Source organism: Rana temporaria, chromosome 10 (assembly GCF_905171775.1).
Source record: "Rana temporaria chromosome 10, aRanTem1.1, whole genome shotgun sequence".
Classification (NCBI taxonomy): Eukaryota; Metazoa; Chordata; class Amphibia; order Anura; family Ranidae; genus Rana; species Rana temporaria.
The window spans coordinates 40750821-40778127 of record NC_053498.1 but is presented as its reverse complement, the minus strand read 5'-3'; the positions used below and the strand labels follow the sequence as shown (position 1 = coordinate 40778127).

General features: G+C 45.4%; 1 protein-coding gene across 1 annotated transcript in view; it reads left to right on the top strand.

The window, feature by feature from the left end:
- The window catches only part of TRPM4 (transient receptor potential cation channel subfamily M member 4), a 682714-nt gene that overhangs the window by 445227 nt on the left and 210180 nt on the right, over positions 1–27307 (top strand). Inside the window, exons 14-15 of the mRNA XM_040327576.1 lie at positions 20158–20303; positions 21106–21218. Coding sequence (XP_040183510.1) covers positions 20158–20303; positions 21106–21218 — 259 coding nt within the window. The remainder of the gene's footprint in view (positions 1–20157; positions 20304–21105; positions 21219–27307) is intronic.

The window sequence follows — 27307 nt, the reverse complement described above, 5'->3', positions numbered from 1 at the left end:
AGCACATGCCAATGTTGGTTAAAAAATGTCTTCAACTTCTTTATACTGGGCGTGAAATTGAGATAAGAAACCCAACTCTTTTGTGTTAGTGGCTGGGCCATTACTGGACTGTTTGGTTTGTAAACAGGATTCCCTGGGTATATTTTGTATTTCTTCTACCAGTTTTTTCTTTTTTTACAATTTCTTTTTATACAAAACATGGGAAATAACAATCATCTAACAAAAATAGATAAATAAAATCAAAGTACATTCAGTAGATCTATTACAATACCATCTCTCTTTCCGTTCATCTCAATAAGAGAAGTGAAAAAAAAAGGAAAGAATTACGCAAGAGAGGAAGAAAATAAACTAAACAAATAGCGTTCCTACAATTGGGGTCTTTTCATCTTCCCCATTAATTCCCATCCTTCCACTTTTCCGAGCCTAGAGCGTGGCCTAATAACTCCCAATATAGGTCCATGACAAAAAGGGGGAGGGCCCTATAGGGGGTACCATTTAATAAACAAAAAGAACTTCAAATTTCCTAATGTTCGGACATGGGGGGACGCTGTCCCATGCCCTCCCATTTTATTTTAGCCCATTCCCCGTGCCCTCTCCCCCCATAATTCTTATAGTTCCATATCGTTCCTTATCCTGATATACATTCCCAAGTTTCCCCTCCCCAACCCTATCCAATTCAAAAATCAATCCCAATTAACAAAAAAAAAATGAAAAAAATTAAAAATAAATCTCTCCCTCTCTCCCCCCCCCCCCCCCGTATACCCTACTCTCCCTCCAGCAATCCCCTATGCCCCTCAGACTGAATCCAATCATTCCATGGTGTCCAAATTTTACAGTATACTTCTCTTTTTTTCCTACTTGTCCATATCAGATCCTCCATTCTATTCACTTCTTCCACCTTCCTAATCCACATAAGCGGTATGCATGCCTTGGCAGTGTTCAGCAGATGATACAGTAATGGATTCCCATTTATTCCCCAGGCAATGTCTGACAGGTGCAGCAAGAAAAAAGCTGGGTCCTCTGGTATGATCGTTTTACAAAATTTTTGTATGATCTTCCGGACCCCTCCCCAAAACCCCCTAATTTTAGGGCATGTCCAGAAGATATGCACCATCGTACCAATCTCTGCCTTACATCTCCAACATTCGTTTTTTATATTTGGGTAGTATCTATGTAACTTATCTGGAGTCCTGTACCATTGTGCAACTATTTTATAATTGCATTCCTGCATTTTGGTGCAGGTTGCTGTCTTAAATATAGCTTGCATCATTTTAGTTTTTTTGTTTTTCCTCAAAAGTCCTACCCAAGTCTGATTCCCATTTCTGGATAAAAGGCAACTGAAAATTTCCTGATGGATTACTGAATATTGCATACATTTTAGATATTGTGTGTGTGCTTGGTTCTTTTTTCATGCACTGTTTCTCGTTCCCGGTACCATGGCACCACTTGAGAATTTAAAAAATGTATTAATTGCGCTGCTTGCCAGAACTCTAGCTGATAAGGTCCATTTTTATCCATCAAGTTCTGTGTTGTTGGCCAGTTGCCTTATCTTCTGAAATGGGAGATCTGATATATCCCTCTCTCAATCAATCCCCTGAAGGGGCCTTTCTGTATGCCAGGTATAAATTGTGGATTGCCCAGTATAGGTGTAAGAGGCGAGTTATCCGTAGATATTAATTGCCTAGCAAACAAATTATGGCAAATCCATGAAGTGGTACCTATTGTTGGATGTTTTTTTGTATTAATTGCGACTACTTTATAGCACCAAGGAGCTCTACTTAATAGTTCATTGCATTGTAATTGCTCTAGATTTGGCCAAATTTTTGTATTCTTATGTCTACACCAGGGATCCTCAAACTACGGCCCTCCAGCTGTTGCGGAACTACACATCCCATGAGGCATTGTAAAACTCTGACATTCACAGACATGACTAGGCATGATGGGAATTGTAGTTACTGAACAACTGGAGGGCCATAGTTTGAAGACCCATGGTCTACACCAATCAAGTACTCGACCTAGATGTACTGCCTGGTAATATTTATAGATATATGGTACTGCTAGACCTCCATAGAGCCTTGGTAAGTATAGCAGTGACCTCTTTATCCTTGGTTGCTTTCCTGCCCATATGAACTTTGTAAATACTGTTTGTAAGTTCTTAAAAAATGTTCTTGGTAATGTTATTGGAATTGCCTGGAGCAAATACAGTATTTTGGGCAGTATATTCATCTTAATTATGTTGCTGCTTCCAAACCAGGAGAACATTCCCTTATTCCATCTTTCCAATAATTCTCGTATTTTGTTCAGTAATGGTACAAAGTTCAGTTCGTACATTTTCTTTGAGGTCACTGCGATCCTTGTCCCCAAGTATTTCAAACTTTGGTCTGCCCATTTAAACTTAAAGCTTGGACCTAAAACTTTTGATATTTCTTTTGGTATTGCTATCATCAAGGCTTCTGACTTACTACAATTTATTTTAAAATATGAGAGTCTGCCGTATAGTTCCATTTCTTTAATCAAGATCGGTAGTGACACTGTCGGATTTGTTATAGAAAATAGCATATCGTCAGTGTATGCTGCTATTTTGTGTTGTGTTCCTCTTATTTCAATTCCTTTGATGTCTTTATTAAGTCGTATTTTACATAAAAAGGGTTCTAGAGTCAGGGCAATTATCAAGGGCGATAAGGGGCAGCCTTGTCTTGTCCCATTTGTTATCTTAAAGGGAGATGAAGTTACTCCATTTACCTTTACCTGCGCCGTAGGGTTCTTATACATGCTTGCAATCCTTCCAACCATCCTCTCTCCTAATTTTATGTGTTGTAAAACTGAAAACATGAACTCCCACCCCACCCGATCAAAAGCCTTTTCGGCATCCGTCCCAAGGAACACGCAGGGGGTTTTAGACGAGTCTGCTATATGCATCAAATTTATTGCTCTGATAGTGTCATCTCTTGCCTCTCTTGTTGGGATAAAGCCTGCCTGATCTTGGTGGATCAAGGAGGGAAGATGATGTTGCAATCTGAGGGCCAGTATCTTGCTGAAAATTTTAAGATCCACGTTCAGCAGAGATATCGGCCTATAACTGCCACATTGCCTCAAGTCTTTACCTTCCTTTGGAATCACTGCTATTGTGGCTTTCGTTTTTTTCGGAATGGAAGGCTGATTTATTGCCCATTTCATTGAACATTTTAACCATAAAGTGTATCAATTCTGGGCAGAGTGATTTGTAGTACTGGGCCGTAAAGCCATCTGGGCCTGGTGCTTTCCCATTTTCTAATAATTTTATTGCTCTTCTAGTTTCTTCTACTGTTATTGGTGATTCCAACTCCTCAATATCTGTTGTAGACAGACATGGCATTCCACTTAGTGTTAGGTATTCCTCCATTTCTACTTGGTCTGGGACCTCCAAATCTAAATTATAGAGTGAGGAGTAAAAATCACCAAAGGTATCCGCAATTTGTCCCGGCATTTGAACCTCCATTCCATCCTTTTTCTTAGTTGAGGGTATGTAGGTCCTTGCTTGTACATCTCGTAATGCTCTAGCTAATTGTCTCCCGCATTTGTTTCCTGATTCATAACTACATTTGCGGCCTATCTGCAATGCCATTTTGGCTTTATATTGTAATAGATCTATTACCTGGGTCCTTATTTTAAATAATTCCTGTTCCACTGCAGCTGTCTGGGCATGTTTATGTTTTGCTTCTAGTATATGAATCTTTGCTAATAATTCAGTTAATTTAGCCTCCCTAATTTTCTTAATTCTTGAGCCATGCTTGATCAGTATTCCTCGTATTACGGCTTTGTGTGTTTCCCAAATTACCCCCGTAGGGCTTTCCAAATTATCATTTGTTTGAAAAAAAAATACAAATTCTTTCTGTACATCCTCCAGGACTATTGGGTCCTGGAGAAGGCTCTCATTGAGTTTCCAGGTGGTTAAAGTTGAGGATTTCCCTTCTATTGGTTTATATTTCAAAAAGATTGGCGCATAATCAGACCAGGTAATTACACCGATTGAGGTTTCTTTAACAAAGTGTAGTTGTTTATGTGGGATTAAAAAAATATCTATTCGTGAATATGACCTATGAGGGTTAGAAAAGTAGGAAAAATCTTTTTCCTTCGGATGTAGTAGTCTCCATATATCTACTACTCTTGCTTCTATCAATGCCTTTGAAACCCCCTTTCTAACTTTAGCTGGTACTGATGATGTTCCCCCCGAGGTATCTTCGCTTGGTATTAAAGGGATATTCGCATCTCCTCCCATAATTAACTGCCCCTCTGAAAACTCAATGAGTACACCCAACATTCTTTTAAAAAATATATCTTGTTGAACATTTGGGGCATAGTAGGTTACAAATGTCATTGTAATCCCTCTAATTGTTCCTTTAATGAACAGGTATCTTCCTGCTGCATCTGTCAAGACTTCCCTATGTTCCCACGCTACCCTGTTAGATATCATAATGGATACACCTTTAGTCTTTGCCTCTGGGTTAGTTGTGTGGTATACCGTGGAATATTCTCTACTCCTAAGTAGAGTCAACTTTCCTTCTTTAAAATTCGTTTCTTGAATAAAGGCAATATCGACCTGATATCTCTTGAGATCCTGTGCTAACATTCTGCGTTTTTCAGGGATATTTAATCCTTTAACATTAAATGACATAATCTGCAAAGTTTCCATTGTTTCTTTCCTACCTTACCCTGTTTGAAGCTGGTCGAAGTTTTTTTCATCACGTCTGGATGGTAACCTCTAGCTTCAAACCTTTCAGTCAGAATTTTGGATTGCGCAATAAAATTGACTTCTTCAGTACAATTCCTCTTCACCCTCATGATTTGCCCTTTGGGTATATTTCTAATCCAAAGAGGATAGTGACCACTGGTGGTAGGTAGGTAACTATTTCTATCTGTGGGCTTGAAGAAAACCTTAGTAGCCAATTTTGATCCTTGTCGATATATGGTTACATCCAAAAAGTTAATTTCGGTGTTGTGAAATTCCGAGGTAAGTTTGATGTTATTATTGTTTAAAATGTTTAAAAAATTAAGAGGAGAGTCCACAGAGCCTGCCCAGATAAAAAATAAATCATCTATGTATCGTTTATAAAAAAGTAGTTCACTTTGTCTATCTTTAAAAATAACCTTATCCTCCCATTCCGCCATAAAAAGATTCGCAATGCTTGGTGCGAACTTAGCGCCCATGGCAACTCCTCTTTTTTGGGAATAAAAATGACTGTCATACCAAAAGAAATTGTGCGATAGGCCGAAATCGAGAGCATATCCATTAAAAACATTTTGATTGTGAGGTAAGTCGTCTTTTACTCAGTGCCCAATTAAGGGCCAACAGTGCATCATCATGCTGTATGATGGAATAAAGAGACGATACATCAGCGGTTACAAGTAAGATAGGTAAATTCTCCTCCAGGGTGATCTCTTGAAGACATATCAGAAGATCTTTGGTGTCCTTTAAGTATGATTTTGTCGTTCTTACACTCTTTTGTAAAAAGGTGTCGAGATACTGACCCATTCTGGAAGAAATGGAATCGATGCTGTTAACAATTGGTCTGGCAGGAGGATTGAGGGGGTCTTTGTGTATCTTCGGTAGAGTGTAAATGGTTGGCACCTTGCTACTGGTTGGTGTCAAATAGCTCTTCTCTTTTGGTGTTAGATCACCTAACTGGGAGCCCCTCTTCACTAATACTTGTAATTGTGTTTTATAGGCCTGAGTGGGTTCCTGATCCAATTGACTGTATATAGCTTTGTCCGCCAACATATCCGTAATTTGGCCATGGTAAAAAGCCTTAGTTAAAATCACCACTCCCCCTCCTTTGTCAGCTGGTCTTATAACGATATCTTTACATTTCTCCAGCATATCGATTCCCTCTTGTATGTGTTTCACATTCACGCTCTTTTTAGGTTTCAGGTGGTCGAGGTCTCTTAATACCAAACCTTTGAATACCTCCACTTGGTGGTTTGGGTTATTCAGGGGATTGAATAGTGATTTGTTTTTTATTCCACTATTTACTATCTCCGAACTTACGACATTGTTGCCAATGCGAGGAATACTTCCAACAAAGTATTTTTTCATATTTCATATTCAGTTTTCGGATATATTTGTGTATATCTATGTATACATTAAACTTATTGACCGGTTTCTTCAATCTTCTTTTTATTGTTTTTTTTTTTTAGCAAAGCAAGAGTATACAGAAACCTAGGAGGCATTCCTCTGGTTTAAATCAGTCGATACATAAGTAACCGTATTATCTTCATAACAATTCAAATAATAAAAGTAAAAACAAAAAGTAAAGGGGAGGTGGATCTCTTTTGGGGGAAGAAAAGAGGCTCATAATATGTTACATTATCTCTCTTCCTATACTTGTTCCTTCCCTGCTACCCCAAATCTACTTTTGTTGATCCGCTCCCCTAATACCATTTTGCCCTCCTTCCCTTTTGCCACCTGTCCGACGGGAGATCCATATCTCGTCGGGCTTGGGGCACCTAATCTGTTCCTCCTGCCTTACCTCCCCTATAACCCCCCCCAAACTAAACAAAACAAACACAAAAATAAAAAATAAAAAAAGGAGACAAAAAATACAAAAAGAAGAAAAAGCTCATAATTCCTCCCCCCATCAGGCCCCCCCCGACCACCCCTCCCTCAATCCGCGTCCATCAAGGCCTTTCCCTCCTCCGATTATCTAAATGTGTTCCACTCTGCCCATATTTCTAAATATACCTTCCGTTTTTGCCTTGAGGTCCAAACCAAATCCTCCATTCTATTCAGATTTTCAACTCTATTAAGCCACATCCTTATAGTTGGAGGGGATGTCTGCTTCCACGTCCCTGGTATACATGCTCGGGCAGCATTTAAAAGATGGCAGGTCATTGTTCTCTTATATCGTCTCGCTGACATCTCTGTATCTTGCAACAGATAAGACCATTCGTCTGGTAGCTGCGTCCCACTAAATCTCTGTGTTATTTCCCGGACCCTACCCCAATGGTTTAAAATCTTAGGGCAGGCCCAGAAAATATGCATTAGGGTTCCTCCCCTCTTCCCACACCTCCAGCATCTATCTACTATGTCTGGGTAGCACTTGTTCAATACCTCCGGTGTCCGGTACCACTGTGACAGGACTTTGTAATTCATCTCTTGTGTCTTTACACACATAGATGTTTCAAAAATATTCTGAATTATTTTGTTCTTTTGTTCATCTGTAAAAGGTCTCCCCAGTTCACGCTCCCATTTATGGAAGAAGGGTATCTGAAACTCCTCTGTTGGGGTGTTCAGTAACTCTCTAATTCTCGATAAAGGGTGCTGTAGGGTCCCTCCCCCGCTGCAGTACCTCTCAAACCTTGTCAAAGTTTGTGCGTAACTGGGGATTTCAAGGTATTGAAATAATGTTGTAATTGTAAAGACCGCCAAAAATCAAGTTGATAGGGTAGCTCACCTGATATCATCTCCTGTCGAGTAGTCCAGGCCCCCTCCTTCAGGAAGTGCGAAGCCTGGAACCACCCCTGCTCTATTAATTTACTAAATGGTCCTTTCATCCAGCCTGGTTTAAACTGTGGGTTTCCCAGGATTGGGAATAGTGGTGAATCATCCGTTGATAGTATCCCTCTAGCAAATAACTTATGAGCCACCCGGAGAGTAGGACCTATCAACGGATGTTTCTTAACGTCACTTGGGAGCTCCCGGTAGCACCATGCCGCCCTCTGCAGTATGCAGTCGCACTGATCTTGCTCCAACCCTGACCATAATTTGTCTCCTGCATGTCTGCTCCAATCAACAAGACGACATAGTAACGCTGCCTGGTAATATCTATAGATATCTGGGACCGCTATTCCTCCATCCCGTTTTGCCAGTGTCATTACCCGAGCCTTAATTCTTGGGCGTTTATTCGCCCAAATAAATCTATTAATAAGGGACTGTGTTTGCTTAAAAAAGAATTTCGGTATTGCGATCGGGAGGGTCTGGAAGAGGTACAGATACTTGGGCAACACACTCATTTTGACGATACTAGATCGTCCAAACCACGAATGGAACCCCCTCTGCCATCCATCCAGGAGGGTCCGTATTTTAGACAATAGAGGTACATAATTAAGTTTAAAAACCTGTGTTAGATCCGCCGGGATGGATGTACCCAAATACGTAAGGGAGGTGTCTGACCATCTGAATCTATACTTTGATTTCAATAACTTTAAATCTCTCCCTAAGACTGCCACTCCCATTGCCTCCGATTTATCATAGTTGATCTTAAAATTTGACCACTCTCCATACTCAGTTCTTGTATTAAATTGGGCAGGGATTCCATTGGGCTAGTTAAACTAAACATCATGTCATCTGCGTATGCTGAACATTTGTACTCTGCACCTCTCAGACACCCCTTTAACACCAGTATTCAACCGTATTTTACTCAAAAGGGGCTCCACTGTCAAAGCAAACAATAACGGCGAAAGAGGGCATCCCTGCCTTGTCCCGTTAGAAAGTTTAAAGGGTGATGACAAAACTCCATTCACTCTAACCTGCGCCACTGGATGTGTGTAGCTACTTGCAATCCATTGCAACATCTTTCTACCGAACCCCATGTGTCTCAGCACTGAAAACATAAATTGCCAATTTATCCGGTCGAATGCTTTTTCTGCATCCGTCCCTACAAAGACACATGGGGTTCGGGAAACGCCAACCAGATGGATCAGGTTCATAGTCTTAATCGTGTTATCTCGGGCCTCCCGCTTCTGGACAAATCCCACCTGGTCTTTATGGACAAGTCCTGGTATATTCTGTTGGACCCTCCCTGCTAGGATCTTAGCGAAAACCTTTAGATCTTCGTTCAACAAAGAGATCGGTCTATAACTCCCCCTTTGGGAGGGATCCTTTCCTTCTTTAGGAATAACCGCTATTACCGCTTTCAGTGAGTCGGGGTGGAAAGTGCCTGATTCCCCTAAATCATTGAACATTTTTATCATATATGGGCCCAGCTCTGGTAAAAAGGCTCTATAATACTGGATGGTATATCCATCCGGCCCGGGTGCTTTCCCCCCTTTCCCCTTCTTCACTGCCTCCTGTAATTCCTCTACTGTAATAGGTTTTTCCATCTGTTGGCTCATTTCTGATGTTAAACTCGAGATACCCGAGGAAGTTATGTAGTTATCCATTCCCACCTGATCCTGTGAACTCGTTTGTAGGTTGTATAGGGAACTATAATATTCTCCAAAACTCCCTGCAATTTCCTTAGGTAACATAATTTTCTCTCCACCTGTCCCCTGAATCATTGGAATGTAGGTCTTAATCTGTTGTTCCTTTAGTAAGCTTGCCAGTTGTTTTCCACTCTTATTCCCAAATGCATAGTTCTGCCTTCTACCACTTTGTATTGCCCTTTTAGCTCTGTATAAAAGTATTTCTGAAATCTGTCTACGTGCCGCACGTAGATCCCGTTCTAGCTCTGGAGTGGGGTATTGTTTATGTCTTGTTTCCAGATCTACAATTTCTGACATTAAAGTGGTTACCTTTAGTTCCCTTTCCCTCTTGATCCTTGCCCCATGCTTCATCAGGACCCCCCTTATTACCGCCTTGTGGCCCTCCCAGACCACGCCCGGATTACAATCCGAAGTCTCATTAGTCTCAAAATACCACTTAATTTCCCTCCGTATCTCCACTAGAATAGACTCCACCTGCAGTAAACTTTCATTCAGTCTCCATGGTCCAGGCCCCGGGGGCCGGGAGTCCACCAACGCATACCTCAAAGAAATTGGGGCGTGATCTGTCCACGTGATCTCCCCTATTCCAACCTCTTTTACCGAGTGTAGCTGGTTGTGTGGAATAAAATAGTAATCTATACGCGAATAACTCTTATGTGGGATAGAATAGTAGGAGTAGTCTCGTTCCCCGGGGTGCATCAATCTCCATACATCTATTAATCTCGCCTGTTGTAACATATGTTGAATTCTTTTCCTAATGCCCCCCGCGACTGAGGATCCACCGGTTGATGTATCTACCTTTGGGTCTAATGGCATATTCAGGTCTCCACCCAACAACAACTGACCTTCCTGGAAACCTGCCAGCTCCTCCAGAAACTTTTTCAAGAAACTGTCTTGTTGTGTATTGGGGGAGTAAAAGGTGGCCAGGGTTGCTACCATGCCTGCTATAGTCCCTTTCAATGCTATATACTGCCCCCCTGGGTCCACCAGTGATTCTGTAAATGACCACGGGGTGTTTTTTGAGATCAAAATAGAAACTCCTCCTCTTTTGGCCTCTGGATTCGTCGCATGGTACACCCATGGAAACGATCCACTTGCAAGACAGAACGGCCCTCCCGTTTTAAAATGGGTCTCTTGTATCAAAGCGATATTACTTCCCCTTTTTTTCAAATCTTGTACCAAAATCTTCCTTTTTTCGGGTATGTTTAAACCCTTAGCATTTATTGATATCACTACCAGGGGATCCATCTCCTAGTCAGTAAGATATCCGGAAACGGATCAAGTTGCAACCTAGGGGTCCGCGGGGGGGACGAGGGGGACAGGGAAGAGAGGAAAAAAAAAAAAAAGTAAACAAACAACAAAAAAACAAAACAAATAAACAACAGAAACAAAAACAGAAAAAAAAGAAAAAAGAAAAAAAGAAAAAAACCCACCCCTTCCCTACTCTATTTGATATCAACGAACGGTGGGGAGGAGATCATAAACCCCCCCCTTCCTCCGGAGATATCTATAAGCCACTGCTTTTACACTCGCTATACCCTATGAGTGTTGACCTAGTAGGGGACCTTCACCCGCGCATTTCCCAGTAAGGGGACTCCCCTCGCCCCCCCCCCCCGCAGCTCCTTCCAACTACTAATACTAATTGACTCGACTTCCTGAGGGATCAAAACTTGCTCCATAGGAGGAAGAGAGGGAAAAGTAGATGGAGCAGTCCTGAAGGAAGGAGAAAGGGAAAAAGGAAAAAAAAAGAAGAAAAAAAAATCTTTCCTTCCCATTCCCTTTCTTCCCTAAAAAAAAAAAAAAAGGAGGGGTGGCCCAACGGCCCCTTCCCCCCCCCCCCCCCGGCACCTAAAATATCCACAGATCAATCTTTGCCCTGTAATATCTCTCGAATAACCTAACCCCCTCCCCCCCCCCAAAAAAAAGGAAAATTATTACTAACCCCCCCCCCCCCCTTGTTGGCTCCCTCTTCCGTCCTAAGCCTTGCTACCCCCCTCCCGCTCAGGCCCTGCATTCTCTATCAACTTCAACTGATGCGCTAAGGATCTGTCGTCAACAGGCATGCAAACAATACATTAACATACTTCCTACCTGACTATATTGCTAATATGATCAGGGGTCAAGCAGACCTATTATGGAGGGAAAGTTCAAGGTGGGTTAAATCTATTTATAAAATATATACAATATATACAGTACATTTCCCCATTCTTCCCTTCCCTCCCTGGTCCCTCCCTCCTCCCCCCCGGTCATCACCCTGGACCCACCCCCCCTACTACTCCCCCCTATAGTGTAACCCCAAAAGTATTTGTGCTCTCCTTGTGCATTTACTTAATGACCAGTTTAACAAGCTGAACTGGAAATTTTGAAAAGAAAGAAAAAAAAAAAAAAAGGGAAGGAACTCTAAACCCTCTCTCTCCTTCCCCCCTATATATATTGTGTACTGTGTATGTGCTAGAAATCCCTTCTTCTAACTTGTGCCTTCCATAATACCCAAGAAAAACCCCCACTCCCCCCCCCCCCCCGCCCCAAAAGAGGAATAAACCCCCCAAAAAAAAAACATAAATTAACCCCTTACCCCACCCTTCCCCCCTCCCCCTAAAACCAGGACCGTAACACTAGTCTCTTAAAAAAAAAAGGAGAAAGGAAGAGACCGCACGATACTACCTGATATATTAATCCTAAGAAGTTTAGTAACGGGGGTAGCGTAGCATAACAATCTTTTAGCATATCCCTGTACCCTCAAAAAGAGAGCCATGGAGGGACCCACTAACCCCGTAACCCAAAATTCCAGTCCCCTCCCCCCTTCTATACACCCCCTTTACCCTCCCCCCCTCCGTCCCTCCCTATCCCCTACACCAATCACAACCCAAAAAAAAAAAGAACCCCCCCAAAAAATCAAGCACGTATATACCAATCTCATGCTAGGCAACATATATATATAAACATAGCCAGGTTACACAAATTCTCCAGTCCCTTCCTTCAGGCTCTAAACCATACTCATATTTGTCCCTGTTTGTCCTTTAGCCGCTATCCTTCCAACCGCTATTATTCCCCCATCCGCCCCCCCCCCCCCCCAAAAAAAGGTTTCCACAAAAAAAGAAGAGGAAAAAAATAAAAATAAAAAAACTTCCCCAGAAGCAGACTCTTCCTGAAGAGAAAAAAAAAACAGTCAATCTAATTCCTTCTAAGGTCCGTTGTTCTAGGATTCAGCTGTACCCAATCAGGTACCTCAAATGGTTCTGTCTCCAGAAACGCAAATAGGCCTGTGAGGTCATCTCTTGAACGCAACCAAAATGAGGACTGTCCCTTCTTAATAAGGACTGATATGGGGAATCGCCATCTGTACGACCCCCCCAGGCCTTTACCCATTCTAGTACTGGGCGGAGTAACCCCCTTCGGTATAGGGTAGCATTGGATAAGTCCGGTAAAATTTTCACCGTTGCCCCGTGAAAGTCCATGGTCCCCACCTCCCATGCCCTTCGTAAAATTGCCTCCCTTTGTGAAAAATAATGTAATCGACATATAATGTCCCTAGGATGGCTGATATCTTTTGATTTGGGACCCAGGGCTCTATGCATTCTATCCATCACATAGTTCACCAGGGCCGGCTCCTTCATCAGACCATGCAGAATATGATTAACAATGTCCTGCACAACCTCCTGATCTGCTGGTTCTGGGACCCCCCGGATTCGTATATTGTTGCGGCGGTTCCTGTCCTGGAGTTCCTCCAACTGTAATTGCAAGGAGACCGAAATGTCCCTCTGCATGCTCCTCTCCCTCTCCAGTAGTCCCACTCGCTCTTCCAATGCCTTCAACCCGCTCTCCCCTGCTAATGTGCGGGTCTCTAAGCTCTGTATTTCATTCCGAACCTCCTCAAAGTCCTTAGCATGTGCCTCTTCTACTTTTGAAATCAGCTCTGTAATATCAGCCCTAGTGGGGAGAGCCTGAATCAAGGTTTTCAAGATGTCCATTTCATTTTTTAGCTCTCCAGTCTCCCGCACAGGGAGGGGTGCTGTGGCTCCTACCAGAGGTGCAGACAAACGGGGACTTTGTGGTGCGGGTTGTAACGCGGGCTGTAACGCTTCCATATCAGTTCTAACAATCATCCCTTGTTGGGGCAATAACACATTGGAGCCACCGCTCACCGGCATCTTTCCGTCCGACAGTCCATGCTTACCTTCAGAGAGGCGACCCCCTCCCTGTTTTGCGGAGAAATATTTCTGGATCTCCTGCTGCTCCGCGGGTCTAGGTATGTAAGTTGGCGTTGGAGTTTGTACTGCAGATGCTGCTGCTGCTGCGTTGCGGGATGTCCGGCTCTCCCTCAGTCTGCCTGGGTGCATCCCTCACCCTCTATCCCTCCACAATCAGGGCTCACACCGGCACCCCAATAACAGTAAGTGGCACTTTAAATGTCCTGAACGCACCTTCACCTGCTCTCCGTCACCCCGCTCACTCACACAGGTCACGTCAGGGGTCCCGGAGATAATACAATAGCCTAGTCAGAGGCAAGTCCGAATGACCCGTGAGGTAGAGTGCACCTCCATTTACCACTGTAACCTGTTCCCCCCAGAGCGCCAGTCAGACGCGCTCTCCTCACTCCCCGCACACGTCTCTCTCCACGTGCACGCCGGAGCTCTCCACGTGCACGCCGGCGTTCCAGGCAGGTTACCAATTCGCAGCTCCCCGCTCCAACACCACCTCCCTGGACACGTCACCGCTGCTGCTACGAGGGTCTCCGGCTATACTTTCGCCAGCCGACTTAGTACATACAACGGGGGCGGGGGGGTCAAGAAGCACACTCAGCGGAGTCTAGTCATCCCCGTATCATCAGGTATTTCTCCCGGAGCTGCGGAAGAGGACGGGAGCTCACCACCTCACTCCCTCACCCAGCCATGCGCAGGCCACACCCCTCTGACCGGTTTCTTCATTCCACATTTTAAACCTAGATTCAGGATATTTAGCTCTTTATGTGTAAGTTCTACTGGGCTTAAATTAAAAATGCCGCCTATTCTTGTTGCCTTCTTTTTCTGCGTCCTCCATCCGGCACTGCACCCTCTGGTTCTTCCTTTTTCGGATATGGGAAGCGGCCCTTTCCCCATTGATTTGTTGTTTGGGATCCTCTCCATTCCTGATCCTGATAATGAGCTGGGGGGTATTGAGATGGAGGGTATTGAGATGGAGGGTATTGGGATGGGGGGTATTGAGATGGGGGGTATTGAGATGGGGGGTATTGGGGTTTCCCCCTGCGGGGCGGATAGCCCCGACCCCTCCTTTGTGCTCCTCCTCGCCCTAAAAAAGGATGAGGAGGTGGAGGAAATACTAGGTTGAAGGATAGTAAATATGTAAGTATGTACTGTGGCTGGGTGGTATTGCAGCCTGCAATGTTTACTTGACGATGGTGGGCGTGCCTGCAGTTCTCCACATAGAGATGCGTGCGCACCGCGTCCTGTTCTCAGTGAAGGCAGGCTCTTCCGACCTGTAACTGGCAGAAGCCTCACAGCACACACTGCAGTTGCGTGTGGTGCGAGTCTCCGCCTCACTTCCGCCCATAGTCTGGCATTGGTCTCATCGGCACCATTGCGCGTGACTGACGTCATGACGACGGATTGGTAGGCGGAACTATCCTACGCCCAGCACTATTTAACTGGTCGCCGAGAGTTGTTGCCACGCCCTCAGACGAAACGCGTCTGACGTGGCCAACATCGGACGACCAAAAGACTGTGTACCCCGTGGATCAGGAGCAGAGGAGTGAGCCTGAGCGCCAGTACCTGTCTCAACCATCCAAAGAGGGAAACAGGCACAGTAACATTACAAGCTTATCTGTTTTGCATTGTGGTACACACATTTTAAAGGGGACCTGTGGGTTTTTGGAAAATAAACTTTTAAAATGTTATTACACTATTTAAGTTTATTCCTTTATATGTGCACGAGCAAGACACAAACAAGCAGAGTGGTGGAGAGTGCAAGACTGATGACAGAGGCTGTTGTGTATCCCATGCTGTTTTATATTCTCGGTTTGGTGAGTGCATCCCCATAAGGGGAGAGTATCCCCCCAACGTGGTGAAACACAGCCCCCCTGGTGATAAGGAGCACATACTAAGGAAGACACTGTTTACTGCTGATCTGCACCATTATTTGATACCTATTTAAACATAGAACTTTATTCAGAACTCACGTTTTGATTACCAAGCGCTGCTACAGTACACACTGAACTGCTTGACCTCTTAGTCACCAATTTTTGTTTACTGTCATTTGATATTTTCTTTCCTTAAGCGGCTGCTTATTCGTGTATCCGATTGTCTATATTCAATGTTAATCAGTAATCTTTACTGCTGACTCCTGTGCGCTGAGTAGTGCTTTATTAGAAGGAAGGGCGGTTTTAGCACTTTTTTATACATAGGACTTATCTGACACCCCAGAGCAGGGGTCCTTAAACTGCGGGCCGCGGGCTGCCAGTGTGATTTGCCCCGCCAGCGGACTGCCCCTTTAATATCGCAGCAATCCCCCTCTCCTCTGCTACCTTTTTATCACACAAGATGAGAAACATGACAGGTCCGGACAAAAGGGGGGTCTTTTGAGTTAAGCAATGTAGCGGTTTCAGCAGTCAAACACTTGCCTTTCACTAGCAAAGTCCCGCCCTTTGTCCAGAACTGCCATGCTTTGCGTCTTGTGTGATTGAGGTAGCAGAGAGGCAGAATGCTGGGATGTTATAGAATGGGCGGCAGTGTAATATCAATGGGGGGGATCTGTGATAGGGGGGAGATCTGTGATGGTGGAGTCTCTGATGGGGGCGTCTGTTATGGGGGAGAGGAGTTTGTGTTGGGTGGGCTTTGTGATGGGGGGAGTCTGTGATGAGGGATCTGCTATGGGGGGGGGGGTTGATTGGGGGAAACTGTGATGGAGAGGAGTCCGTTATGGGGGATCTGTTATGGGGGTCTGTGATCGAGGGTCTGTTATTCTGGGCTTTGTGATGGAGAGGAGTTTGTGTTGGGGGCTTTATGATGGGGAGGATCTGTTATGGGGGCTTTTTGATGGAGAGGAGTTTGTGGTGGTATCAGGACCGTTAAGGTAAGTACTCACCGAGACCGAGATGCCGAGGGTGGCTACCTTTGCGACTCTGTGCACCTCACCCCCTGGGGATGGAGACAGCGAGGAGGGGCACAAAGAGGCACCGGCTGCCGGCAGCGGGAGATGATTAGCTGGAAGTCACTGAAGCTATGATTCGGAGACACCAAGGGAGCTGTAGCAGATGAGGTGAAGATGCCGGTGCAAGTCAGAGTCCACGGGTTAGAGAGCCTGATCAGGTCAAGCAGGAAGTCCAGGAAACAAGCCAAATGGTCAGGGGTTCCAGAAGGTAGAGAGTCCAAAACGGGAAGCCAGGGGTCAAAGGAATGGAGACGGAAGCGGGTCCAGTAAACAAGCCAGGAGGTCAAAGCGTAGGAGAAGGCAAAGAGTAGTCAAGTCCAAATCCAGGTCAAAACAGGTCAGAATACAGGTAATCTTCAAAGGTACTTCAGGTAAAGCTGACAACGAACCAGCAATTAGCAAGGAGGAAGGGGCTGGCTTAAATAGGCCGCTCAGGCCACTGATTGGTCCAAAGTAACATAGGTTCAGCACCAGGCTCCAACGGACAGCAAGCAAAGTAATACTTGAGCAGTGGCTCAGAGGCAAAGAGCTGGACTTATAATGGATAGGTCCCAGGTTCAATTCCACCCAGAGCCAACTGGGGAATGTGACCGTAAAGGGCAGCGCCCTGACAGTGCCCCCCCCTAGGGGCGGACTCCGGACGCCCAAACTGTCCATTAGTTCTGGATGCTCCTGATGGGAAGCTTGGATAAAACGGGGAGCATGTAGATTTTTACTTTTTCTTTTTGGATTTTGTTGATCCTGAAGTTCTGGTAGGGGGTGCCCTTCTTGCTTGTAAAGCCTGTTCAAATATTACCAGATCCTGTTTACGGACCATAGTACCATCCGAGGCATATGTGCAGTCTGGAGGGAGAACTTCACTTGGGGAGATAAGATCTGGAACTTCAACTGGGGACATAGGAACTGAAGACACAGGAACTGGAACAGAAACTGAGGACATAAGAACTGGAACTGGGGACACAGGAACTAAGACAGAGGGACTGGAGACAGAGGGACTGGAGACACCGGGACTGGAAACACAGGAACTTCGAATGGAGATACAGGAACTGGGGACACAGGAACTGGAGACACTGGAGCCGGAACTGGGGACACTGGAGCCTGAACTGGGGACACTGGAGCCGGAACTGGGGACACTGGAGCCGAAACTTGGGACACTGGAGCCGAAACTTTAACTGGGAAGGTAGGTACAGGTTCTGAGGCGTAGAAAAAACTCCCAATAGTACCCACCTGAAGAACCCTTGGCCGAGGTGGGCGAGTTGGGCAGAGCGATATAAGGTGCCCGCTAGCACCACAATAAAAGCAAAGTCCATAGCCTCTCCTCCGCTCTTTCTTCCTCAGATAGGCTGGACCGGATGGCCCCCGATCTGCATGGGTTCCTCCTCCTCCAAGGTAGGCGTGTGTGCATCCACAGGAGCGTCAAGGCTTGGTGGTGTGGGAGCTTCATGGCTGGGCACATACAGAGTTTCATAATTTGGCACACACTGGGCTGGCTGGATGTCATAACTGTACTGGGGCTTCCTGTCCCTGGGTACCCGTAGGCCCCATGGAGTAAGAGCAGACCTGGGAGTGCTGGTCCTCTTGGAAGCAGGAATATATGAGTCCAGAGCAGATATGAACGTCTCCCAGCTGTCCAAGACTGGACTTTTTTCCTGCAGCAGCAGGTGAGCCCACGATTTGACCTGCCCTGTTAGCAAGTTGACGGAGGCTCTAACCTTAATATAGTCCGTGGCATAGGTCCTAGGTTTAAGGGTGAACAATAGCTCACAGTCGGTTTTAAAGCACAAGAAGGATGCACGGCTACCATCAAATTTTTCTGGCATGACGACAAATGGTTCATAACATGCTGGTTCCGGGGCTGGGCGTGCTGTCCCTTTAAATATTTGAACTTCTTGTTTAAGTTCCAGAATGGTATGGTTCAGGCTGGAGACTTGCAGAGCCAAGGAAGTGAGCATTTTGAACAAGTCTGCGGACTCCATGTTATCGGTCAGTCCATTATGTAAGGGCTTACCTTCTTGGAGGTTTTGAACGGCACTAGTCAAAACAGACACCTGTTGGCACAGGGTTTCAAAAGGTGAGCGCACCCTGTCGGTCTTGGACATTTTGGCTGGTTCGTACTATCAGGACCGTTAAGGTAAGTACTCACCGAGACCGAGATGCCGAGGGTGGCTACCTTTGCGACTCTGTGCACCTCACCCCCTGGGGATGGAGACAGCGAGGAGGGGCACAAAGAGGCACCGGCTGCCGGCAGCGGGAGATGATTAGCTGGAAGTCACTAAAGCTATGATTCGGAGACACCAAGGGAGCTGTAGCAGATGAGGTGAAGATGAAGGTGCAAAGGTGCAAGTCAGAGTCCACGGGTTAGAGAGCCTGATCAGGTCAAGCAGGAAGTCCAGGAAACAAGCCAAATGGTCAGGGGTTCCAGAAGGTAGAGAGTCCAAAACGGGAAGCCAGGGGTCAAAGGAATGGAGACGGAAGCGGGTCCAGTAAACAAGCCAGGAGGTCAAAGCGTAGGAGAAGGCAAAGAGTAGTCAAGTCCAAATCCAGGTCAAAACAGGTCAGAATACAGGTAATCTTCAAAGGTACTTCAGGTAAAGCTGACAACGAACCAGCAATTAGCAAGGAGGAAGGGGCTGGCTTAAATAGGCCGCTCAGGCCACTGATTGGTCCAAAGTAACATAGGTTCAGCACCAGGCTCCAACGGACAGCAAACAAAGTAATACTTGAGCAGTGGCTCAGAGGCAAAGAGCTGGACTTATAATGGATAGGTCCCAGGTTCAATTCCACCCAGAGCCAACTGGGGAATGTGACCGTAAAGGGCAGCGCCCTGACAGGTGGTGGGTTTGTTATTGGGGTCTTTGTGATATAGAGGAGTTTGTGTTGGGGGGCTTTGTGATAGGGGGTGAGTTACTGGGGGCTTTATGATGGAGAGAAGTTTGTGTTGGGGGGGGGGGGGTCTTTGTGATGGGGTTGCCTAATATGGGGAATCTGTGATGGAGAGGAATCTGTGATGAGGGGAGTCTGAGATACTAATAAGTTTATGTTGATAAAAAATATTCTTTATTTTAAATATTGTATTGTTTTTTTTTTCCTGTTTTTTTGCACTTCAAATAAGATGTGTGCATAGGTTCATATTTTTTTAAACTATAGTCCGGCCCCCTAACAGTCTGAGGGACCGTGAACTGGCCCCCCGTTTAAAAAGTTTGAGGACCCCTGCCCCAGAGGATAGATCGTTTCAGACCCACATACAACTCAGTGTGCCGCCTATGCGACCAAACCCCAGGCTCATTTTACCACCTCATATGGTCCTGCCCAGTTATGCAAACATACTGGATGCATGTGATTAGCGTTCTACATGACCAAATGGACTCACCCATCACCTTAGAACAAAAGCTGTGCCTGCTCGGTCTACTGCCGGACTTAGACACTGACAAACGTCTGGGTACCTTTCTATGCAAAATGCTATTCTTGGCGAGAAAGGCAGTAGCCTGTACTTGGATGCAGGCCTAGCCCCCTACTATACAGAGCTAGAAAAAAGAGATTAACGACACTCTCCCATATAAGAAAATTATCTTTATGCATAGAGGGTGTCCCCTTAAGTATGAGAAGGTCTGGGGCAGATGGTTGATGGATGGTGAAACGTGTACCTGATTGTTTGTACTAGCTCTACTCCCACTAGTTACATGGCCTAATGTTATGCAGATAATTCAATTGTGTTGATGTATGTACTGTTATTCACGTCAAGATGGCCTATAATGACACATGTACCCTGCATGTACTTTTCAATAAAGTTGGTTTCCAATAAAAAATATATATATATTTTTTTTCTTGCAGGCGTCTTTAATGAATGTTACAGAAATAGTGAAAATCGAGCATTCAAGCTGCTAGTGCGACGCTCTAATGTTTGGGGAGGGGCCACTTGTCTGCAGTTGGCTTACGAGGCAGATGCCCGCAACTTTTTTGCACAGGACGGTGTCCAGGTGTGTAACACTCTATGGGGCTGATTACACAAGAAAATAATCTTTAGCTGTGTTTTTATAACTTTTCAATTTTTTCCCCAAGAGTGGTTTCAGGTGAAATGTAAAATGGATTAATGGGATGTATCAGTAAAGCCCCATCCTGTCTGTATTTGGTGGTTTCTACTACTGCAAAACTGTTAATTTTTAGCTGGAAAATCCACATACTGTAGGTTCCCATTGTTAACCCCCTTGTTAGTTACCTGGCTGTCATGCTAATCGTACTAATCCTACCACTTTATTACTTTCTGAGTTTTTGGCCCAGTACCAACATCCGTAAGTGACAGTCAGACCTTTTTAGAAGGTAAAAACCCTACCTAGTTCTATTTCTTTCCTTTTTCCCAAAAGTAAACATATGAGAGAAATACAGCAACTGTCATAGCTGATCTTCTTTAAAAAAAAAGGCTGATTACCTTTCTGCAATACTGACCTTCAAGCTTCAAAAGATTGTCAGTGCTCCAAAGTATCTGGATTAAGAGATTGATAGAAAAGTCAGACATTCTTATCTGTATACTTGTTCTGAGAGGTTACCAACTCAAGGGTTTGAAGCAAAAGGGTCAGTATGTCCGCAACTAAACTAGCATTTAATGAAGGAAGAAATCAGCAAATATAGCCTCTGTTGTTCTAATGACCGAAGAACTTGAATAACATCTTGACTGGTGGTAAATTGTTACACATGGAACAGTATGTACAGTAATTATTTTTTATGATTTATGTGTATTATCCTTTTTAATAACAGTAACTTTGTTACATGCTTATATTACAGTCCATGTTAACAGAGAACTGGTGGGGACAGATGGCTCAGAACACACCGGTATGGGCAATGGTTCTGACTTTCTTCTGCCCGCCTCTCATTTACACACATCTAATTGAATTCAAGTGAGTAACATTATTTGCTGTTGTGTGTTCTTATTTATCATAGTAGATGAACTATTGAAAATGAGTGACCCTATGTGTTGCAGGGTCCCAGAACTGCTTTTTAACGCATTTCAAAAGGAAACAAATTGGTTCTGTGTAAGCACTGATACATTTTAGAGGTTCTACTGCCACTGTATACTCTGTATCTTGTATACTACTATGCAAATAGTAGCCTTGTTAATACTAAAATAAACTAGCTTTATAAATGGGCCAAAATAGTGGCTGCTTTTTAAGGATGTACATATTTCTTTTGGGGGATGGTGGGACAGTACAGGAGGGAATGCAAGATAAGGTTGTAGAAGGGACCTGTATACTTGAATCAGCAGTGGAGAGCTTTATAAACGCTCATTGATTCAGGATTTATTCTTCTAAGGGAGCACCATATACAGAGGTGGCAACCCTAGATATCACTGCTACACCTAACAGACAGGAGAGCAGCCCATCTAGTAGGGGTGCTGAGCAGGGCCGTCTTTACCGCAGGGCAAATGGGGAAAATGTCCTGGGCCCTGTCACTGTTGGGGGCCCAAAGCAGCTGCTGCCCCCCTAGCCCGCATTGGGCATACTTGCTGCCTGTTCCGCCGTGCTCTTGTCCCCAGCGGTATTACAGAAAGCAGAGCCGCGGTCTGGACAGCATACAGCTATTTCACTTGCTGTCCACTGTCCGCGCATCTCCGCCACCTGCATCTCCCCCTACTGTACCTCGTTCATCAGAAGTTTCACTGCTGCTCTCTAGCAAGGCTAAGGAGCATCCCAGGGGTGGAGCCTCCATGCTTCTGCTGCTATTGAGTGGACAGGATTCGCTGAGCTCCGAGATCGCGCCTGCCTGGAGAACTTGGGACACGACAGTAGCTGTGACTGTGAGCAGAGGCTGCCTGCCAAACGAGTGTGCCTGAGGCTGAAGGTAAAATCACCTAATGATTCATTCATTGTCTCAGCTTGCAGGCACCATGCAGACAGTATAGCATAGAAGTGCCTGGTGTTTGCTGAAAAGTATTAAGATCGCCCTGGTGTGTGCTCTCCTCTCCCTACCCCCCCTGGCCCCCCCCTGGTGTGTGCTCTCCTCTCCCTACCCCCCCCCCTGCCCCCCCCCCCCTGGTGTGTGCTCTCCTCTCCCTACCCCCCCCCTGGTGTGTGCTCCCCCTCCCCCCCCTGGCCCCCCCCCTGGTGTGTGCTCTCCTCTCCCCACCCCCCCCTGGTGTGTGCTCTCCTCTCCCTACCCCCCCATGGTATGTGCTCTCCCTACCCCCCCTGGCCCCCCCTGGTGTGTGCTCTCCCTACCCCCCCCCCTGGTGTGTGCTCTCCCTAACCCCCCTGGTGTTTGATCTCCCTCACCCCCCTGGTATGTGCTCTCCCTACCCCCCCTGGCCCCCCCCTGGTGTGTGCTCTCCTCTCCCCCCCCCCCCCCCCCCTGGTGTGTGCTCTCCCTACCCCCCCCCCTGGTGTGTGCTCTCCCTAACCCCCCTGGTGTTTGATCTCCCTCACCCCCCTGGTATGTGCTCTCCCTACCCCCCCCTGGCCCCCCCCCTGGTGTGTGCTCTCCTCCCCCCACCCCCCCCCCCTGGTGTGTGCTCTCCCTAACCCCCCTGGTGTGTGATCTCCCTCACCCCCCTGGTATGTGCTCTCCCTACCCCCCCTGGCCCCCCCTGGTGTGTGCTCTCCTCTCCCCACCCCCCCCCCTGGTGTGTGATCTCCCTCACCCCCCTGGTATGTGCTCTCCCTACCCCCCCTGGCCCCCCCTGGTGTGTGCTCTCCTCTCCCCACCCCCCCCCCTGGTGTGTGCTCTCCCTACCCCCCCTGGCCCCCCCCCTGGTGTGTGCTCTCCTCTCCCCCCCCCCCCCCCTGGTGTGTGCTCTCCCTACCCCCCCCCCTGGTGTGTGATCTCCCTACCCCCCCCCCTGGTGTGTGCTCTCCCTAACCCCCCTGGTGTGTGCTCTCCCTAACCCCCCTGGTGTGTGCTCTCCCTTCAATCCCCCCCCCCCTGGTATGTGCTCTCCCTACCCCCACCCCCCCTGGTGTGTGCTCTCCCTACCCCCCTGCTGTGTGCTCTCCCTAATTATTTCAGACACCTTCCTCCTCCCCAAACCTGCCAGGTGCAGAAAATGAACTGATCATAACTGTCAATCTTTTCAGGGAACGATGTAGTATGTGAGCGTGTTGGAATATCTTTGTTGAATAAAACCAATAAAACACAGGATTTCATCTGACAAACATTAGTTAGTATACATTAGTTAGTATACATTCTGAACTCTCAGGCAAGTTTATCAGTCTCCTGACTATTACAAAATTCAAAGTGTATTGAACACAAAAAACAAACATGCAATCAGTGGCGGCTGGTGCTCCATTTTGGGGGGGGGGGGGGCGCAAACAATACCACAACCAACCCTCCCCCCCCAATCACTCACCCGCAATAGGGCCTACAGACAGGCAGATAGATAGATAGATAGATAGATAGATAGATAGATAGATAGATAGATAGATAGATAAACAGACATGTAGAAAGATAGGAAGATCAATAGACATGTAGATATATAAATAGACAGAAATTCAGATAGATAGACATGTAGATAGATAAATAGATAGACAGACATGTAGATAGATAGACATACATGTAGATAGATAGATAGAGAGAGAGAGAGACAGACATGTAGATAAATAGATAGATAGAGAGACAGACATGTAGATAAATAGATAGATAGACAGACATGTCGATAAATAGATATATAGATAGATAGACAGACGGACATGTAGTTAGATAGATACATAGACATGTAGATAGAGAGACATACATGTAGATAGATAGAGACAAGACATATAGAGAGATAGAGAGACAGACATGTAGATAAATAGATAGATAGACAAGACATGTAGAGAGATAGAGAGACAGACATGTAGATAGATAGATAGATAACTAGAGAGACAGACATGTAGATAGATAGATAGACATGTAGATAGAGAAATAGACATAGATAGATAGATAGATAGATAGATAGATAGATAGATAGACATGTAGTTAGTTAGATAGATACATACATAGACATGTAGATAGAGAAATAGACATATAGATAGATAGATAGGTAGATAGATAGACATGTAGATAGATAGATAGATATATAGATAGATAGATAGATAGATAGATAGATAGATAGACATGTAGTTAGTTAGATAGATACATAGACATGTAGATAGAGAAATAGACATAGATAGATAGATAGATAGGTAGATAGATAGACATGTAGATAGATAGATAGATAGACATGTAGTTAGATAGATACACCTCACCCACCTGGTTCCCCGCCCCACCTGCCCAGCTACTGCCGCAATTGAAGCTAGCAATTGGGGAGGTGTGCCATGTATCAGCTGGAAGGGGCGGGCCAAGGAGTATTGCTATGGGTGGCACAGGCTATGCATTTCCTCAGCTAAAAACCAGGCTTCCTGCGCGCCGTTTTCAAATCAGTCCTCTTACCACCGCTGTGAATCAGTGCCAGGCGTGTGATCATGCATCTTAGCAGCTTTTTGACTGTCTGAACAACCTTGCCAGGTACAGGTAGGGAGACTCTCGTCTGGGTACATGGCTGGTGTGTATACCCTCAGCTGTGACTTATATTGTCCTGTACAATCTGGAGAGGGACCAGAGAAAAACTTCACCTACCAGGGAGGCCAAAATGGGAGTCTTGTGACAAAATCATTAAGAATGTGGTGTGCGGTATGTCTGTGGCGTGCAGTGACTGTGGTGTGGGGTGTGTCTGTGGCGTGCAGTGACTGTGGTGTGGGGTGTGTCTGTGGTGTGCAGTGACTGTGGTGTGGGGTATGTCTGTGGTGTGCAGTGACTGTGGTGTGGGGTGTGTCTGTGGCGTGCAGTGACTGTGGTGTGGGGTGCATCTGTGGCGTGCAGTGACTGTGGTGTGGGGTGTGTCTGTGGCGTGCAGTGACTCTGGTGTTGGGTGCATCTGTGGTGTGCAGTGACTGTGGTGTGGGGTATGTCTGTGGTGTGCAGTGACTGTGGTGTGGGGTGTGTCTGTGGTGTGCAGTGACTGTGGTGTGGGGTGTGTCTGTGGCGTGCAGCGACTCTGGTGTGGGGTGCATCTGTGGTGTGCAGTGTGACTGTGGTGTGCAGTGACTGTGTGGTGTGTCTTTTTCTGTGCGGGCAGTCTCTCTGTGGTCTGTGGGAATGGTTGCTCTGTTCTGGGCAGCCCGCATGGAAGTTCCTGGCTTCTTTCTGTAGTGTGTAGCCTCTCATGGGGCCCCCTACTGACCCTGGGCCCTCGGGCAGTGCCCTAATCTCCGAATGGTCAGTCCGCCCCTGAGTAGAACATGTCTGTTATTTAAATAAATTAAATTAAACCTTTTGGAATTACTTTAAAACCCCCTCCCCAGCAGCACTGCATGGGGAAAGCACAGTTTCATTCTACACTTGATTTACAATAGGTAATAGACTGAGCACTTTGGAAGTGCAGTTGCACTCTGCAAGACAAGAGCAGTTGCTCCAGAGCTTAGTAAATGAGGTAAAGCTTCACTTTACAAAGAATACCCAATCAAGCAAGAAAACTTAAAAACATGTTTGCTTGCTCATGATTTGGATGATGGAGTACTATAAGAAAGAATTAGATGGCCTATACATGTGCTTTTGATTTATGGCATGTTTTCTTATTGCGTTAAATTAAATTTTATTGAAAGTACTAAGAAATATATATTCAAATCTTGAAACAATTTATCCTTTAATCTTTGAAAGTAGGTGCGTAAATTGGGGCAGGCTTGTAAGGACCCTAGTGCATTACTTTTATCAGGGGCCCTAGATGCTATTAAGATGCTGTACATACTGAGGTCTCACTGATCTCAGCATGTAGAGTCTGGCATTTTACTACTGAATGCTACACCATAGAAGCATTTATTAATAGCTAATAAGAGACTGCACAAAGCATAATTTATTTTTTTAATTCAGGTGTCAGTCACATCTATTTTTTGAAGAGCTGGTGAGGCCTCAATATGTCCAAACCTCTCAGTGGTGCACAGAAGCGAAAGAAGAAGCAGGAGTTAGAGGAAAAACTATGCAGAATTCCAAAAATAACTGGTTTTCTTGTATCTACAAGTGGATCCTCTGAAGAACATGCTAGTACATCTCAGGAAGTGATTCCTGCTCAGAGTACATCTGAATTTGGCTCTGAAGCTGATGCAGTGGTGTCTTCTGATAAACTTCCGCAACTAGAAATAACACCAGTGCCCATGGAAGTGGAGAAGCAAGGCCTATTTAGTAACATTGGTTTGCTGCCTAGCTTCCATACTGTGGAAATGCAAGAGCCTACTGCTGAAGCATTTGATATACTGCCAGAAACTGTGGAACAGTCAGGTTTCATGACTGACATTGGTTTGTGGCCCAACCCATCTACTCTTGAGATGCGGGAATACTGGTCCAAAAATGGGAATTTGTCAGTTAGAAAACCTTTTGAACAACTAAGAAATGAAGGGTTTGCTACATCATTTAAAGACGGACGTTGCTGCACTATAGATATGTTTATGCGTAACTGTCCCAATGGAGACAAGGTTGAACGGAAGTGGCTTTGCTACTCAAAAAACACCGGCAGAATCTATTGTTTTGACTGTAAATTGTTTAGTTCATCACGAAATGCATTATCCAATGATGGCTTCATAGACTGGAAACATGCCAGTGAAAGAATTTCATCCCATGAGCAGTCTCAAAACCATATTCATGCTGTGATTGAGACAGCCAAATATTCTAAACTGGAGGGTCGGATTGACCATACAATGCAACAACAGATTGAAGAGCTGACAAGCTATGGTGAAAACCTAGTTAAACGTTTGCTTAGCGTTATAATTTTTCTTGCCGAAAGAGGATTGGCTTTCAGAGGAGATGACCAAGTTATTGGATCCAAACACAATGGCAACTACCTTGGAATTCTGGAATTACTGTCAGAATACGATGCTTTCCTAGCACAACACATTCAAACAAAGGCAAACAAGGGCAAAGGATGTACAAGTTATCTATCAGCAAATGTCTGTGAAGAACTTATAACGATTACAGGGGAAAAGATTTT